This window comes from Ptychodera flava, unplaced genomic scaffold (genome assembly GCF_041260155.1).
Source record: "Ptychodera flava strain L36383 unplaced genomic scaffold, AS_Pfla_20210202 Scaffold_46__1_contigs__length_1169225_pilon, whole genome shotgun sequence".
Lineage (NCBI taxonomy): Eukaryota > Metazoa > Hemichordata > Enteropneusta > Ptychoderidae > Ptychodera > Ptychodera flava.
This window is the reverse complement of record NW_027248368.1, coordinates 88,494-107,929: the sequence shown is the minus strand read 5'-3', so window position 1 is coordinate 107,929 and position 19,436 is coordinate 88,494. Positions and strand designations below refer to the sequence as shown.

General features: G+C 36.0%; 2 protein-coding genes across 2 annotated transcripts in view; both read left to right on the top strand.

Annotated features, from left to right (window-relative positions):
- Window positions 1–18: 18 nt before the first annotated feature.
- On the top strand, window positions 19–13,435 carry LOC139128260 (3-ketoacyl-CoA thiolase B, peroxisomal-like). The gene is given in 12 exon segments (XM_070694071.1): window positions 19–386; window positions 3,037–3,185; window position 3,240; window positions 3,791–3,912; window positions 4,609–4,713; window positions 5,226–5,306; window positions 6,163–6,259; window positions 9,229–9,319; window positions 10,403–10,582; window positions 10,778–10,833; window positions 11,639–11,784; window positions 12,148–13,435. Coding segments are annotated over 12 exon segments (1,281 nt in total). The 5' UTR covers window positions 19–209; the 3' UTR covers window positions 12,224–13,435.
- A 3,666-nt stretch (window positions 13,436–17,101) lies between these two features.
- Window positions 17,102–19,436, top strand: part of LOC139128223 (syndetin-like) — a 40,555-nt gene continuing 38,220 nt past the window's right edge. The window contains exons 1-2 of the mRNA XM_070694039.1: window positions 17,102–17,137; window positions 18,669–18,740. Coding sequence (XP_070550140.1) covers window positions 17,102–17,137; window positions 18,669–18,740 — 108 coding nt within the window. The remainder of the gene's footprint in view (window positions 17,138–18,668; window positions 18,741–19,436) is intronic.

The following is a 19,436-nucleotide window of genomic DNA, read 5'->3' as shown; positions in this document are numbered from 1 at the left end:
TGACCCTTGACCCGAGGGCGATCGCTAGGCCATTGCCACACAAGACCGCAGTTCGACGCAAGCGGGACAGAATTGGACCTGCAAAGGGCACAGGTGACTTTCGCGTAATCGCAAGCTCAGTCAGCGCTCGTACATCCAGTTTTGAAGTCCAAATATCTCTGAAGCATTTCGTATTTAACAGTTTCACCGCAATATTTAGCCAAAAGAGTATGGAAAGACTGAAGACGATCGCAGGACATCTATCTTCCTCACCTGGGTCGAGCGTCTCCATTCAACTCAATCCGACTAATGCGCTCTGTGCTGTGAACCAGACTGGCCCAGATGATGTGGTTGTCGTCTCGGCAAAGAGGACGCCAATCGGGAAAGCCAAGAGAGGATCTTTTAAGGTAGAATTAACAAATGTAGTCCAGCTTCCCGCTCTTACATTATAAAACACGATACTTTGAAAATGATACTGTGAGGGTTTCTTCATAGGCCCTGTAGCAGGGAGAGCGGAGAGGCTAGGGGTGAAACAAGGTCAGCTTCGTATTGATGATGCACCGTCCAGTGCTGATTTCCCTTTCAGTTACACTGAAAGGCGTAGTGAATCAGCTTTTCATCAAGTACCTTTTCGTAGCTTTGTACTTGGCAGTTTTTAGTGGTAGTCTCATTGTGATTGGCGTGGCCTTTTGTCACAAGGTTTTGGTCAAACAATCGATCAATCAATCATGATTACTCAAATTGCTAACACTCAGGGAGTGCGGTCAGTGTTTCAAAAGTTGAAGAGAAAAGGTACTGGTCAGACAGCTCGATCAGAAGGACCAAGAGTACTGAAACACTCAAGATGCTTCGTGAAAACCGTCGGTCCTCCAGACCACATCCATGTTCAGACTCAGACTAAGCTTATAGGCTAACAGGTCAAAAATCATAGTTTCTTTTCAGATCCATATTTTCGTGAATGCAGTGACGTAACTAAGGGAAAGGTACTAATTAGTTTTTTAAATATTTGTCATGATGCAAACAGCATGAAGAGATATAAGAACAATAATTGTGTAATGTATGCCCATGTGCTGACTCTGATCCTATTGCATTGTGATAACCACCACAATTCAAACAGAAACATCGGCTGAGTCATCACCGATGATGAAGATGAACTTCTAGCTTTACATTTCATTATGTTTCATCTTAACTCACTATAATCACAGTAGATCAGGTGTTTGTATGCTTCCTCATTTCAATGTGTCTGCCCGATATCAACGTTTGAACAGTAAGAGATGATAGTTGAAATCCTTTCAAGGAACAGTTGGAAAAACATATGCACGTTTCGGGAAAATGGAATATACTATCAGTACTGATTTTCTAAAGCGCCATTTAAGGTTCTCTTTCTCCTTGTTAGAGCAACATGATTCCTTATATGTTAAATGACACTCGTATTTTGCACAGGCAGTCAATGTTGAATAAGTTACCTAGCTGTGACTTCAATGAAGTAGTTCATATAACTATTGGAGATGGGTGAGTTATCATGTACTAGCAAATTATAAACAGAATTATGCTCACATAGGGCATGCAACATTGATCACCATCAACATTCTTTATAGGTAGCAATATTGGTAGACTGGAGATCCATCGCTCGAGGGCGCTCTCTACGCTCCCCCTCTTACGAGGAGGGAATGTAGGGAGCATCCTCGGGTGACGGATCTTTCAGTCCACAATCAAGGTTGTTCATTTCAAACCGATGTCATCCATGGCAAAAACTCAAAGCACAATTTTTATCTCTCTTTTTCCTACACAAACTATTCCTAAATATGGGAACTTACCAGTTTGCAACAGTTGTAAGAAAAATGGAAGAACTTTTGTATCATGATTTCTCAGTGATAATGATCATGAAGTTATGGTCAACTATTTGATTGTTTGCCAGCTTATCTCAAAATATCACATTTGTATTGTTTTGAAATTGAGCTTTAATCAAAGTACGTACCATCTGAAATTTGTGACTGATTAGGGACGTCTTCCCGATTGAGAAATACAACCAGCTGCAGTCATCAAAGTTTTGCAATGTGGCTGGTTGTCACAGCCAGTTTGAGGCACTGGAAAACAGCTGTTGTAAGATCGGGCAAAAAAGTAGCATAGTATGTGCTACGCAGCAGATAATTGCCATTATTTAGCATTTTGTATTGGTCATGTGGGAAAAAATCCAATTGCTGAAAGTAACCTTATCTAGTTGCTAAAGAAGTCAGAAAGGAAAAAAGAAAACGCAAAAATATATTGTCGCAAAATGATCATACCTGGCAAAATCTCTAACATTTCTTGTAGCTAAAATTTTAGGGTCCTGCCAGTTTTTAGTTCAGCAACCTGAATTTCTGCCTGCCAAGAAGAGACTGTATTGTGGCTGAAAGCACAGGTGGCGGTGAAACGTACCACAGATTGGCATCAGCGTACCTTTCTGCCATCCAGAATGTTTTCAAGTTGGGTGAAAAGGATGAAAGCTACATACAAGCCGATTGCATATAGTGCTGATCATAAAAGTCAAGTCACACTGGTTATTACCATAGACCCTCGAGAAGTTTTTCTAGAAGGTCTAATATGTTATTACTAAACAGTTTACAATCTCTGATCTGATAAGGTCAAATGTTTCATTTGATTTATGGTTTTCCACGCTAGTAAAGAAACAGATCCTGGCAAAATGCTGTGTTTGCAAAAAAAAAAAAAAAGAAACAAACAGGTTGTTAGAATAGAGGAACAATGAAATGATCCAGTAAAATTTATTTGGTCTACAGTTTGGTTCTCAGATTATAAAGGGTGTTCACTGTAACTTTATACTTTCATTTAAAACTCACAATTTATTCACAAAATAATTTGTAAATTCATTGCCTGGAGACATTATAGTAATTGAATTGTGTGACTTTGTAGTGTTCTACCAAAGGTATCGGTGACTACTTGTATATACATAATAGCAAAATTATTATCTAAAGGGATTTACTACCTCGATCATTTATGATCATTGGTAATTAGCCTACGTGAATACACTAAAGTTGATTTCTATTATCTTTTCTGAAGGACACGTACTTGGATGACTTGTTAGTTGCTGCCATTAAAGGTGTCCTGGAGGAGACTAAAATAGATCCAAAGTTTATTGGTGACATCGCTGTTGGCAATGTTGGTTCTTCAGGAGCTGCTGCGTTTAGCAGAATGGCCCAGTTCAGAAGGTATAATTGTACAAAGAATTGTTTGATTATTTGAAGAGTGAAAGGACCAGTTAGTGTAACTTTTGATGATTTCTTTTCCAATTTTTGTTTTTAACGTCAACTTACAGTTTTTCATTATACTCCCCAATTAAAGCACAGTGTTTCGTATGTCAACTCAGCCTGTACATGAGTATAGGCTGCATTGTTATTGGTGACCATATGGTTATTGATGCCCTGCAGTACTACTAGCTTTTAGCAATAGAATTTCCCTGAATCTTCTGATTGCATCTGCATGCTGCATACATGCATGATCCATCACCAGTTTCTGAATTTGGAAAGTTTGCAATTTGTGAATAAAGCACTCTTGACAATACACAGGACATTGAAAAGAATCTCTTAACTCTGAGAACTACAACTTGTGTAACTATGCTGAACCCCACTGCCCAATCCATATACATATATACAGTTTCGGGGACTCTCAGCAGTGACTGGTATAGTACACTTAAACATTTCCCGCCACAGTTTCCAGTGGGAAATCAACACAGCGCTCTCATTTATATTAACATACAGAGAAGACATAACTTTATTTCTTTAATATTTTTTTTTTTTTGATATTCCATATCTAGTGATTGCCAGAGACTGTTCCCCTACATTCAGTCAATAGGCAGTGTTCCTCAGGTCTCCAGGCTGTTATGAATATCGCCAATGGTATTAAAGTTGGTCAGTACGATGCTGGTCTTGGCTGTGGGTAAGCACTTCAACTGTACATTATACCACAACATAGTGAAGCATGTGTTTTTGTTAAAGTTTAGATATATAGGTAAAATTGGTTTGTGAGCTACCATACCATTTCTGCCATCTTCTTAATAGGATTGACTTTGATAAAGTGGAAGAACTCCAGTTGCTTGACCGGTAAACTCCGGTTATATAAGGGTATATGCCTTAACAAAAACACTAGAAGTAGAATGCTTTTCCTGGTTCTGTCTATCGTTTTGGTACAGACAGACCCTAGACGGGAGAGATTGACCCTGGACTGGAAAAATGCCAACTTTAGTGACATTGTTTACCTTGATCTCAGAGATCAGATATTCTCAACCAATATTGCTTTCAAAGTTGGTACAGGTTTAAAATACAATGAGAGACACCTTGCCCTCACTATGTTCATCATTGAAATCTATATTTTGCATTCATCAGCATTTCAAATTTATTTTACAAGCTGATTCAATGTTATTAGTATTCGGACCATTTCAGATCAAGTTTTTCTGAAGTTATCGTCAAATCATCAGGATGATCAAAATGACTTGTTTCTTTTCAAACAACGCAGTTGCTCATGATTTCAACTTGCAACACGTTTGGTGAAAATTACTTGTTTCATATATACAATTACAGTCAAAATGTAAATGGTACTTTTCTCATCTGTGCATTCCTCTGTCCTCTCTTGCAGAGTTGAGTCAATGTCATTCAATAAACAAGGACAGGCCCTGCAAGAGGGCGTAAATCCAAAAAATTTTGAGAATGATCTCGCCAGAGACTGTATGATTCCAATGGGGTGAGTAAGGCTGGCTGATTGTATCCTATTCAAACAGCTTCTCAGAAACTGCTGGATTCAATGGATATTCAGTTTGCAGGTTTCTACGGAGGCTATCGAAAAGGTTTGTTGAAATGTGATGAAATTTTTGTCAGACATTTGGTTAAAATATGGAGCAATTGAAATGGACCAGCAAAGTAAGTCTACCAGCATAACTCATGTTAGGTTGAAGGATCTGTCACTTTGTTGAGGGCGCTCTCTAAACTCCAAGGGGGGGGGGGGGGGGGGGGGTGGGGGGGGGGGGGTGGGGGGGGGGGGGGGGGGGGGGGGGGGGGGAGTGGTAGAGAGCACCTCAAACAACAGATCTTTCAGTCTAATCTCACATTTGAGAAGCACATCAAATCCCATTTTTGTTCGCTAAAATCAGTGATTTATGTATTTTTCTTTCCCTTTGGATGGGATTGATAATACAAAACTGGTACATTGAAATAAGAGGATATTAAAATATTCTGCTTTGTCTCTACTTTTCACAGTATAACCTCAGAAAATGTTGCTGAAAAGTATGGTGTGACCCGAGAAATGCAGGACAGAATGGGATATGAATCACAGGTCAAGTACGTAAAATTAAGGCTGTATGCACTTGTGAGAGGTTTAAACTTTTGTGTAAACTTTCCTCTAGGAAACTTGAAACCAGTCTTGTTCAAAAGACAAGCAGTGGTACTTAAGAAATAATTCACTAAAAGTTGACTGATACTATAAATTCAAAATGGTTGCCATCCCCACACTAACTCTTGTGAAAAATGAAATTTTTGATTTTCACAAAATAAGGTTCATTAAGGTGTTCAAAATGAGCCCACTTAGGGGGCATTGTCAGCCTATCAGTTGGGTAATGTAAACATTTGATAGCCTGAATCTTTGTCTCCTAGGTGCATTGTACCTTGAACCATTCTGTCCAAAACTCAGCAGCTTGTGCAGAGAATTCACAGGGAATTTTTACTTAGATACAATTTCTGCATAAATTGATGTAAAGGTGACCACTGTTTACCATTTACCTTTCTGTGACCGATAAAAGGTATAAAATACCATACAACTCAAAGCACAGACACCACAAAGAAGTCCGCTAGTACCAGTACTACCCAATTTCGCAATGTATGTTGTGCCTCTTGTACTGGTAGTGTTACTGCAAACAATTACAAAATGCAAAATTAAAATGGGGAAAAAGCTTGTCATATACAGTGACTAAGCACATTTGCATTGTCTTTTTTGCATGTAAAATGTCTTTCAGTTTCTACAATATTTGTCGTAGATATATTAACATGCAAATATATTAATATTTTGCAATATATACAGCTATTCCTCAAGTTAAAGACACAAAGACTGGTAGCACTCCTTTAAATGTGCATCAGGAAGTTTTAAACTTACAATATGCAAGCAACTGTTACCACAGAATAACATCTGTTTTAATTGTAGAGCAAAGAGGGCAGTTGATGCTGGACATTTTAAAGATGAAATTGTTCCCGTGACAACCATGATCAAAGACAAGGATGGAAATGAACGTGAAATAACAGTAAGTTGTTGCTATAGGTACCATATTAGCAATGAATCGAAACACTTCCATGTTGGATGTCTAAAATTAGCTTTGGTGATAGAGGTTACCTTCAGTAACTAAGACTATGTAATACCAATGATCATTCATATCGAGAGACCATCTGATCTTGAAACGTTAAACTTTCAGAAATTATATACTTCTTTAAAGGTTCATAACTTGAAGAGAGCTATCCTAGTATAGTTATTTTAGGAGGATAAAATGTTTTGTAGATCCCTAGACATATAAACAAATAGACAAAATAGTTTAAATTGATAAAATCTGTAGCCTTTAGTTCTATGAGGACCAAGTCGCAGAAAACTGTCAATGGGCTTAAGGTAGAATGCGCCTCGGGGACAGATCATCGGACTCTCAAATTTTTCCAATACTTCTTCGTGGAGCTCTCTATTTTAAAGTTTTTAAGTAAGAAAGATTTTCAATGTCTTAGTTTTTGAAAACTGAAAATTTTATTTTTCTCTTCAGAGTTAGCACAGGAATGGAAGCCATTTTGATTTTCAAATATTGGTAAATGTTAGGTAATTTGTTTCTCTAGTGCCAAACTTTGAAATACCCCTGATTTTTATGCTTGATTTGACAAGAGAATGGTTGACGGTTCCATTGAAAAAAGTTTGAGTAAAAGTTTAAGTCTTTCACTTTAAGGCATGTACTACCTTAATGATTTTTTTAGCTAATATAGACTATAGTCTATAGAAGCTATTGGGATAGGTATCCGTCCGGCGTCCGGCGTCAGTCTGTATGTATGTATGTATGTATGTATGTATGTATGTATGTCCGTTTGTGAGGCGTCCGTCCACTCAAATATCTTGAGAACTGCAGTACTTACTGATTTGATATTTGTTGTGTAGATGAAAAATATGATTTTGAGAAAGCTTTTTTTTTTAATTTTTTGATAATGTTGAAAATAGGCAATTAATGCCAAAAAAGGCGTTTTTGGTGAAAAATCTTCTTCTTCATAACCGCTGGTCAGACAGCTTTGTTATTTGGTATATGGGTCCCTAGGGACAACCCAACTTAGATTTGTTCAAATTGTGATGAATTATGCAAATGTGTATTTTTAAGGAATTTTTTTGTCATTTTTGGTCAAATTTGACTTACATGTGACTTACATTGTATGTAATTCTTGTACTGTATAAACCCTATCAATTCACCCAGAAAAAATAATTAATATGATTTTAAATAATTGAATAATCATCAAAGCCAAAATAATTTTAGTGTAGAATTATCAGAAAGTTCAACTTTTTTTGACAGTTCATAGTGAAATGCTTACCATCTTAGAGGATTAAAACATGTAAAGGCAACTTTCCTGAATCCCAACTTTGACATATTCTGAACCGTCATTTATTGTGCCCTGTATGTTATCTCAAAGAAATTACTCGTAATAGTTTGTCATGATTGGGTGGTCAAATAAATAGAGATAGAGAAAGTTCTAATCTTCATGTATGGATGACTTGCTGAGGATAAAATAAAATTACTTTTTGAGGAAAAAATAGAGTGGTCAATTAAAAGAGTGGTCAAAGTGATAGGGTTTTTACGGTAAAGCTGGGCTGTAAGATTCCTCATGTGCTATTTATAGCAATTATGCAATCTGTGTAAACAGTGCAATGAAAGTGTTACATGATTCCTTACAATGCTATTGATGACCTTGAACTTCTTAAGTTTCAAACATTTGTCTCTTCAGTGTGCTTTCTCTGAGTACGTACAGTCTCAACTTATTCAACAGAACTTACTTACAATGTTAATTTGAAAGTTAAAATGTGCTTGGTTAGGATGAAAATAACCAGCTTAAGATTCTTTATAACCTGACAGATATGCTGTATTTTTATGACGTAAAGCTTGATTTAAGCAAGTCTTGTTTACTTTAAATAGAATGTAATTAACTCTCGTTTATTAGCTACTATAGACTAATATAGTATGTACCATATGTACATGTATGTATGTATGTATGTATGTATGTCCGTTTGTGAGGCGTCCGTTCACTCAAATATCTTGAGAACTGCAGTACTTACTGATTTGATATTTGTTGTGTGGATAAACTATATGATTTTGAGAAACTAATTTTATTAATTTTTTGATAGTGTTGAAAATATGCAAATTAGCACCAAAAAAGGCGTTTTTGGTAAAAAAAATTCTTCATAACCACTGGTCAGACAGCTTTGTTATTTGGTATACAGGTCCCTAGGGATAACCCAACTTAGATTTGTTCAAATTGTGATGAAATATGCAAATCTGTATTTTTACAGAATTTTTTTTTCTATTTTTGGTCAGGCCATCCTGAAATGAGCTATCAAAGATATCCACGTTCTTCATCAATACATGTGTCACAAAAGGTTATTCTCTACATAACACAGCAGAGCTCTGTTAAATGTTGGGTCACTTGTTTTTCAAAACCGCTGGTCAGACAGCTTTAATATTTGGTTTACAAGTCCCTAGGATGACCTTAGTGAGATAATATCATACAGTTAGGAAATACTTAATTTTGTATCCATGTCTATAGTAGCTTCAGGACTTTGGCCCTATGTTTAAAAGTTTTACACACAGATGCATCTCAGGAATAGGCAAATCAAATCAGTATGTATTGGGCATTAGAATGGTATCACTGTAAGTTCAGCACTCACAAAGTCCACTGTGCTAGTCTGGCATTCTTTCTTTGTCATACTCAATTGTCCTTATCACAGGAATTGCAAAAATTGCTTGCCACTGCGATAAAACAGAACAATTCTGTCCCTGGACCATGGGCCTATTGATTTGTTCAACCTAGGCATCATGATGTTTAAATTCATAGGTATTTGTCCCCACATCTTGCAAAATAATAGAATGCAACATATTTTTAAAATTTGGTTATGTTCTGCAATTTTTCTCATGTGATGGAACATCAGCTAACCTTTTATGCAATTAAATCACAAAAATGACTTTGTGCTATTCAATTTTAGGTAACTAAAGATGAGGGCATTCGACCCTCCACATTGGAAGGCCTGGCAAAACTGAAGCCTGCATTTAAACAGGGAGGAACCACAACAGCAGGTAAGTGAAAAAAATACTTGGTAATCTTAATTACAAATGATTAGTACGTTGATCACAAAAACAATGTATATTATGAAGTTTATCAGAAGAATATCAGAAAGATTACATGTGTAAGAAGCATGAAAATTGTACTTTGTAACATTGATGTCATGACATCACTATACTCACAATGGGACTGTTCTGTACTTTAATCATTGACCTGTGACCTCTGAACTTTCTTTGCAGTACATAAACAAGTAATGAACTGAATATGTCCCCTTCAATCGAAAAAAAAAAACTAGTTTCAAAGAAAAAAAGTTTTGTACAAAAAATGGTTCTGTCAAAAGAAGTTTTATATGATATCATCCTTACAAACATACAAACTGAATTTCAAATCTGTAGAACAAATGCTTTCCGAGAGAAATTGATGGTTAGACCAAAAAATGAGAAAACTACACTGAAAATTTAACATCCGCTGAAATATCTCAGTGAAGTCATCCCTGCAAACCAACATATTAAATCAGACAAGCTGTTATAGGGAAAAATACCTTTTGGCCAAAAATGAGTAAATTGGTTGAAAAATTGTCACAAATTTCACCTTTACATTTTGTGAACATTTTAAAATTTTTGGAAGAGATCGTATCTAGAAACAAAATAACCTGGTTTTAAAGCTATTTGACATATTGTTTCAAAGAATCAGATGTTTTGATTAAAAACGATGGAAAAAAAATCAGATCTATCAGATTGTAAATTTCATTATCATTTTAAAAAGTCTGAATGAGGGTCATCAGTCGGTATCTACAAGACAGTTTTGTTAGATAAGTAACAGCCATTTTCAAGATATCCAAAAATGTCAAAAAATCAACAAATATGCAAATTAATACAATTAATGCAAGCCTTGCTAATTAGACTCTTTCTGTCTCTCAAAATCATATCAGTAGCTACACATCTGCACCAAATTTCAGCTGTATCAGTTCAAGAAATCATTTCCACAGACAGACACACATAGAAGACAAATGTACAGACAAAAAGCCAGCAGTACAGCTTTGCTTTCTGTGTAAACACCTGAGCTGAAAATTAAGTCATTTTCTTTTCACTTGGAAGGCAACTCAAGTCAGGTTAGTGATGGAGCAGCCGCAGTCTTGCTGATGAGGCGTTCTCTGGCCAACCAGCTTGGACTACCAGTCTTTGGTCGCTTCATCTCCTATGCTGTGGCTGGTGTACCACCAGATGTCATGGGTATTGGTCCTGCATTCGCGATACCACTGGCATTGGAGAAAGCTGGTGAGTACAGTACAGTACATGTTCAGTTTCCATGTAAAATCATGACAGATTTAAAAAACAATTGTCATAAGTATTTCCTGTAAGATTTGTACCAAGTAATTTATACCATACAGATTATTGTATTCATTTATGTTGCATAATTGTAAAAGGTACTTTGCATAGACCTATAAAAATTGATAAACTCTACTTTTACAGGATTAACTCTTGATGATATTGATGTCTTTGAGATCAACGAAGCATTCGCCAGTCAGGTAGGTGACATTCAAATAACTGTTTCAACTTCTGACGGCTATGGCGCTCATAATTTCAGTCTTCTCAGAAACCACCAGAAAAATTTACAAAACACTTAGAAAACCCCTAGTTTTAGGCAATCAGACTCTCTATTTGCTATTCCAATTATTTTGTAAAGAAATTGAATTACATGATTTGTAAAAAAGCCATAGATAATTAACTGTATTGACAGCATGCATGTAATCCATTTATGCAATAAATTCCTGTAAGAACAAAGGAAAGATGTAATTGTCACCAAATAAAGAAGTAATTTTCGTGAACTTTTAAAAATACGGCATCTTTAAACTCTAAAACTCTTCGCACTGCTTATTACAATGCAATAAAGTTGCATAATAACATGATGATACTTTAGATAAAGACATTTGCTATGTAAAGAAGGCTGTTAGAGCTGTTAGTCCTCAAAAGATTCAGTTTTAGTACTGGGCTCTAATAAAACTGCGTTTTTCAGTGGTTAAGACTGACCCCACAATATTTTGGTACACGTCCTAATGATTAAGTAAGGAATGTCTGTCTAATGTTTTATCTGATCCAATTCAATTCAGATATGCAATTTTCGTTAAAAGTCTTGTGTTTTCCGGGAGAAAAATTGCACCTTTCCATTTTTTACAAATTCCAAATGAATAATCTGTTGGAGTAATAGAAGTCACAATAAATCCAGTTCCAAATAGGAGGGAATTTCACAGTGTATTTATTTGTATGATTAGACCCAGAGATTGAAAAATAAGTCTTTAATCAATATATACCCTTTTTGTCTTTGCCATACAGGCTACATATTGTGTGAACAAACTGGGTATACCGATGGAGAAAGTGAATCCAAATGGTGGCGCTATTGCTCTGGGACATCCCCTTGGCTGTACTGGCGCCAGACAAGTAGCAACTCTGCTCTATGAACTCAAGAGGCGAGGCAAAAGGTATAATGCAAGAGCCATGAATCTTTTTAGCCAGTTATTGGCAAAATGTAGTATTCCAAGAATATGGATTTTTGTTTCACAGAAATTAACATATTGCACATATTTTAAGGCACTTATGTGATACAAATCCTTTCAGTATAAAAATGTACAAAAGTGGTGATGTCAGCATGCAGTTCTGTAGAAATTCATTCAGTTTAAGAAATTTATCTTCCAAGATGTTCTGATGAGTGGAATTAATCCTCAGATTACATTACTACATATATTCAAGTGTGGCTGCTCAGAAAACCATCAATGTACTGTTCGGTATTGTAATTTCTTTCATTCCACGCTCACATAAGCTTTGGATTCCGTTGATTCCCACAGGTCATATGGAGTCATTTCCATGTGCATTGGCACCGGAATGGGAGCTGCTGCTGTGCTGGAATATCCAGGACCCTGAGACTGACATTCCATGGAACAGGGATCTCAGATACGGACAATCATCCCATCAAGCAATGATCAATATTGCTCTATTGTGAATGAAAAAATGCATTGGTCTCATATGAATTTGGTTAATAGAGGCAAACTACTGTGATGCTTTTGTGATTCTGTGATGCAGCATTGACGTCGGGAAATTTAAAGGGGCTGTTTGCAAATGGCGTAATTGTTCTCTCATTAGTATGCAAAAATAAACATTTGTCCACATATCTAGATTTCACCTTGGGATATTATGATGTAAGAATGATGCAATAACTTCCAAGGGGACTGCGAATGTTATGGTGGACACTAGAAAAACTAAATTAATAGCTCAGGTTATGAGCTCCAATAACAGCCAGACATGCAACACTGACGAAATTTGTCTGAATTTTTAACAACATAGTCCAATGCCATGTGCATCAAGATATATTCAGTAACAAAATCGCAATTGCAAACAGCCTGATTACAATGGGTGCAATCAATTCCTGCAATTTCACTTTGCAGCCAGAAATATCTATACATTTCATGATTGTGAATTGTATTGTCAATTTCAATACTTGACTAACTCCATCATTATTTAGGGTTAATGCCATATATAAACCAACTTGGTCATTTTTAGATACATTTTTACAAAATCAATGCATAAAATATCTTTCTTCCAACCATACTTCCCTACTACAATGGATTTAATTAGAAATGAAATTGATTTATTCTCAATACAACTCCTAATTTGAAACCTACCCAGTGAGGTTCAAGATACATGTACTGGTTGATTCATAATTTTTATCTCTTTGTGAAGAAACTTAAAATGATTCTCAACTAATAGCTTCATACCAGCATAGAGTATTTCACCTGTTCAACACCATGGTTTGACCCAAATCCAATGTTATCAATGGCTATTGTAGATCTGTTTACAGGGAATTTGGGGTGACCAGATTAAGTGTACACAGGGGCAATGCAATACTGTCAGTGATACCAGTAAGAAGCTTCTAGACATGCAAAGTCACAATATTCTGAGGACCAGAGTGTGATTATTGACAAGATTTTATGATTTCTGGTTCTTTCTACAACTCTCATATGGACAATTTACAAAAGTTGTTGAAGTGCATTCAATGAAGTTACGGGTATTAGCATATGTACTCTGACTTGCATCATGCAGGCAAAGTAGAACCATCCCAACCATGTCATTACACAATTTATATTAAAATTTTGCATAATTGGAAATAAATTCAGTATATTTTCAGTAACTATTGTCACATGTGTTTGATACCCCATCAGTGGAAAATATTGATGTTAATTACGGGTAATGATGAAAAGTTATTGTCTTTGCGTATGTTGCTGCGCATTCATTGAAACTGAATGATTTTTGGCATTGACAATGATTTTATGCAGCTGATCACGTCCAAAGCCTTCATGTAAAGTTGATTGACACCGTTCAAAATGGAAAGTCTGGTATGAAAAGGAGTTCTCTGGAATATATTTCTTAGACAAGATATCATGCTTTGGTGAGAAAGTCTTTCTGCCAGAGTGACCAAGGAACCAACTAGCAGTATGGTCACAATGTTCATTAAATTTCAGAGTATTTTATCTGTGAAAGTGTTTACATAGAACCATACACATACAACTTCTATGAATTTGTTACTTACACGTACCTGAAGACCAGTGTGTTGGGTAATTTGGGGAAAAATGATGTTTTGAAATTTACGTATGCAATTTCTATCATCATCCAGAAATAGTCTTGATTAGATCGTCCAAATAAACCTGCAAACCAACTTTCAGAGCTATTTTAGAAATGGTTTTAGAGAAAATTGACGTTTATCTACACTTGCTCCAAGTCTGTGGGCATATAAATATCAAAACAGAATAAATTGAAGGAATAAACTTTAGCAGACTGTCAGGCTAAGTGGTTCGCCGGTGCTTAGATTGTGGGGTGAACACCTTGCTGTGACTGCTCTGAAGAGACAAGTCAAGTGACTTGGGGTCAGTGTAACATTTATCCAGAAAAAGGGAAGACTGACTCCCAAAAAGTTACATAGACAAATTTTGGTATAGTCATGCACATCTCAGGGAAGTGATTCCAACCAATCAATATTCAAAATTTGAAAGCCATCAGGTTTGACCAAAAATGATTAAAACTGGCCAAAAGAATTGACATTGCATTGAAAGTTTTCTGAAATTGTAACATAGAGGGCGCACCAAACTGGAATCATAATTAATAAAACACATTTCATACTGCCACATTCTGAAGCTATCATCACAGACCTCTGTGGATGCAATAATTATTTGTTCATGTGGTATTTGGAAGAAAGGATTTTTACCCGTAGTTTTCATTTTAAGACCATGTGTAGACCTATAAGCCCAAGACTATTCATGGTTCAAAAGTGCAACACTGCATGCACCCACAACGGACCATCTCCCCTCACCTAGTACACTCATACCCTTGCCTGTTACAGTTTGGAAATTCTATGGCGTAATGGCCCCCTTACCAAGTGAAGATCTTTCCTAACTTCTCTGCTGTCATTCGTGTCACTGGATAAAAAAAGTGCAATTTGACATCTATGGCTCCTGATTGTCCTTCGGGAATGTTTCGGAATAGATGGTCCTGAAAAGCTTTTGCTACTTATTTTTCTGGGCAATTATTGTGATTAAATCATTTAAAATTTAATCATTATAAAACCTGTTTGTGTTAATGGTGTTGCAGTCAGAACTACAATCACTTAACAAACACCATTCTGTGCTATAACAACAAGTAAAGATTCAAAATGTCAGCAATGAACCACTCATAAAAACACATCGACTGCATCATGTATCTGTCTTGTGGGCAACTACGCATGCTTGCAAGTCATTTTGAAAAGTATATTCAAAAAGTGGAGTCAGTGTTCAAGATAAGAAGCGATGGCGAGATCAGTCCTTTCTGTACAAATGAACCTGCAGGGAAATGCTGATTCAGCAGTTTTTCTTTGTGTTCTGATAAATATATCATTACATACCGTCATTGCGTGGTCAGCAACATACTTTTTTCTTCACACAATCCCGGAAAATAATTTGTAAGGCAATTTTAGATCTCTGCCCGGAAGGAAATGGCAATGCTTCAGTCTTTAATAATACATATTTGAGGGCCAAAGTGTATCATATAGCTGTGTGAACTGCACAAAATCAAAGGGTACAGCGTATTTCTATTGATGTATATCAAAAAGTAAGATGGGGACACTTCTTTTCTGATCATATTACTTGTCTATTCATTGTACTCTACAAACTATGCAATTTAAGAAAATTAAATATTTTTTACTTTTGTGTGGTCAGTAACATACCTCAATGAACAGAAAATAATCAGCCATATTTAGAGAAAAGTCCCTTCTTTATAAGTTAATATGATGCTGTTCCATCCCTTCCTCTCCCCTTGCCCAGAGTCCCGTCCTGGGGGTTGAAGTCATGGACATGTTAAGCATGCTTGAACACAAAATATTCAGTTTATCAACAAAGCCTGTATATGTAAACACTATTGTTCTTTATGGAATTAGAGTTCAGACTTATTGAATAAAATAAAATAAATAAAGTCATTTGTCAATGATACAAATGCAAAGTTAGGCTGTATTCACAAATACTGGCTGGGGGGGGGGGCGTAGGAATCACAATTGAAATGGGTTTTTTTAAAGATCCCCCTCAAAACCCTGAAAAAATTCACTCCCCGCCCCGACATCTACATGATCAAAATTAACTTTTCAAGAATCAACCGAAGGTATAAAGTTTAGCAGACTGTTGCATATATCAGGGGTGAAGTTTGGCAGCCAGTAACTGCTGCCTAGAAAAAACTAAGTGACGGGGGGGGCAGTCTAAAGTCCCTCAAAAAAGCTATCATATAGCCAAATATTTATTAGGGCTTTATGTGCAGAAAAAATGAACATGTATTCTGCAGTTCTGGTGCCGATTTTCAACACTGTCTGTTTCTGACACACATAAATATTCTGTAGTGGTCATAGAAATGTTGTTAGCAAAGCCATATTCCTATTATCAGTGGACTTTTTGGATTTATTAGTCTAAGCTGACTTTCAAAATGTGGATCATGAGAGAGTATGTAAATTGTGAATTTGCATAATCATTTTACCAAGTTGTGAAAAACTGAGCAGACCTACTGAAAAAAAATTAAAGTACAAGACATATATGACCTAGATGCTACTTTATAAGTTTCACAAAATTTACACTACTAGAAGATTGAAATATTCCATCAAACAAAACTTTTAATCTCTGAAATTTTGGGCGTAATATTGATTATTTTGGTGAAAAAAAAGATTCCATTTATTCATACATTTTTCAAGAATCTTTACTGTTCAAAATTTAAATTTTGTGAATTGTTCTACATATTGATTTTGAGCAATTTTCGTGAAAAAACAGTGACTTTTCATCGTAGGTTTGTAGAAAATCAAGCATGGTGACACTATCTTTATTAATCGTGTCTTTGTTCAACTACCCACAGCATGTTGAACTGTCCAGTATTCAGCTTGCCAACAGAACGCATGTACTTTGCATTTGTATCATTGACAAATGACTGTATTATATTTTATTCAATAAATCTGAACTCTAATTCCATAATGAACAATAGTGTTTACATTTACAGGCTTTGTTGATAAACTGAATATTTTGTGTTCAAGCATGCCCCCGAATTCCACTTGCCCTACCCCAGGTAATTGTGAACACAGCCCAATACGTTTGTGATGGTGGTGCGGTGTTGTTGATTTGCCTAGTGAGCGCCCCCATACGCCCACTTACTGAACCTTCAAAAGCAGACAAGATGGCTGCCCACTGTGAGATGAGAGCCGTTTGATATCGGGAAAGGTCGATCAAAGGCTATTTTTCGGTCAAGATGGCTCTACGGAAGAAATTTCGGTCATTATTACCGGTAAGACATTAAATGTTACAGACTGTAGTATACAAAAACCCTATCTCGAATATTCTGTTAATTTTATAACGAAAACAAAGTATGATGTACACTCCCCTGTGATTGCCCCAAATGTATATTATTACATTGATACTTATTATGTCGGTAATGTGAGTGCAGTATGAAAGCTTGTCAACCTCCCGTCAATAGCTGGGAATTGTAGGGTACTTCGAAATACGCTGTTACAAATCTCCTTTTGAAATTTAAGACGCCATATGTTTACTAGTACACGTTAACAGAACAAACGATCAGTGGTCTGTCGATGGTCAGTAGTTAAGTTGAACAGGATATCGGAGTACATTCTGAACAGTGGACTTTAATACGTCCATGTTTACAGCAATACTGATATTCAGAGTAACATTTTTTGTGTGACAATTGACTTCTTTGCCTTACCTATACTAAATTGCTTTGTAAGACGTGAATATTTTACATGTCCATTTTATTTTAGTTTTGCTTTTTCCTCAGCAGTACAGCATTTACATTATTGTCTTTTATACTGGCTTTAAGTTTAACCACTGTGGCAGCACACAACACAATCCTTGCACACTTCAGTCTCTGCTAGTGTTTGTTTAGGGGAAAAATGAGCAGAGTCACGCCATAAATTCCAACTATTGCCAGCTTTATGCAGTGCTTTAATAACTTAATATGTGAGCACAGAAAAGACATCCACCGGCATCTGAAGTTTAAGTGAAATTTTTCATTTATTGATCAATGAAATAGAGAAGAAAGATAACTTTGTACAATTTTTATTCACACATTTACTGGAGTGCTGGATCAGTGACAAGAGAAATGTTCAGGGAAAGACATTAGAGCGTAATACTACTGTATATTTAGTTACACACACCGCTTCTGGTATGCTATGAGTAGTATGCATTGTTTAATAGAGCCCCGGGCGATCAGACTTTCTGATCTTTAGGTCAGTCGGTGAAAGGCCCAGTAACCTCACCAAGCGGTACACTCTACAATCGGTGTCAGTTTAACAAGGAAAAACTTGAAATTAGATTAGACTTGATACCTGATAATCTGCTTTTGTCTTCAAAATCTATGTTTGATTTGACCATATTATCAAATTATTTAAATTCAATTCACTTGTTTCACCAACCCAAAAAATAGCTCTGTGATTATTGTATGTACATAGAAACTTCTAGTATTTCTTTTTGGTTTGTATGTACTATGTAGCATCGTAGCATCACAATCTGGCATTAGTACAGGTTCTTAGTTTCACCTGTATAGCGTAGAAAGTTATTGTGTAAAGGTAACAAAGTGCTTTATCACAGAATTATTACATCTGACTGAGTAAATGGACATGCTACTTTCAACATTCACAGCTAATTATGACACACCAAGAAGACCTGCCTAAATTTCACTGGTAGAGGGACCATCCAAAAATCAAAATCATTATCAGTGTAACTAATGACTCCATGTAGTAGTAGGATTTTTAAGGTTCTGAGATCTGTTTTGATATATAAACAAACCTGATATTTGATTTCAGAAATCAAAACAGAGAAGTTCTCAGGAGGATGAAGACATCAGTCAACATCTTGAACCTGTATACAAGTACAAGGTAGGTGACCTTTGACCCAAAACATATTGGGAGGGGGAATTGACAACATTCACACAACAGTGAGATAAAGAACAGTCTCTGTGAAATACAGTTACTGTCAAGCATGATTTGGAAGATTTTGTCTTATCAAAAGTATCGTACTCACCAAGTTTATGCAATCACTGTTTGAGTTCAGCCAATGTATGTTAACAATGTCTTCAATAATTTTGTAGCTCAGACCAGTAGTTGTGGAAAATGCTGAGGAAAAATCATCAATATTGACACAAAAATGCAGGAATGGTATAATTTACAGGCTAAACATGGGAATCTATTTGCCGAAGGCAGATGACCCCTTGCCCAAAGTAAGAAAGACAAATGGTTTCCTTCCTCAAGGCAAAGAAATCCCCATGTTGAGTGTTTATTATATTTATATCATTGCTTCTCCTCAACCCATAAAACGTTTATTTTACTTTTTAGTATGGTTTTGATTTATGAATATCTTTGCAATGGAACACAGTCATGGGCAAATAACCCATGAATTACTTTGAAATTGTTAAGGAGAGTTTCATAATTAATACATGTACACACACTGTAATGATCCAGGGCAAATTAATTGTTTTCAGAGAGGATAAAATGTTTTTGTGTTGTAATTTGAAGTGAGAGGAAAATTAATTTATTTTTTTCAGGTTGAGCATGAGCAAGTTGTAAAGTCATGAC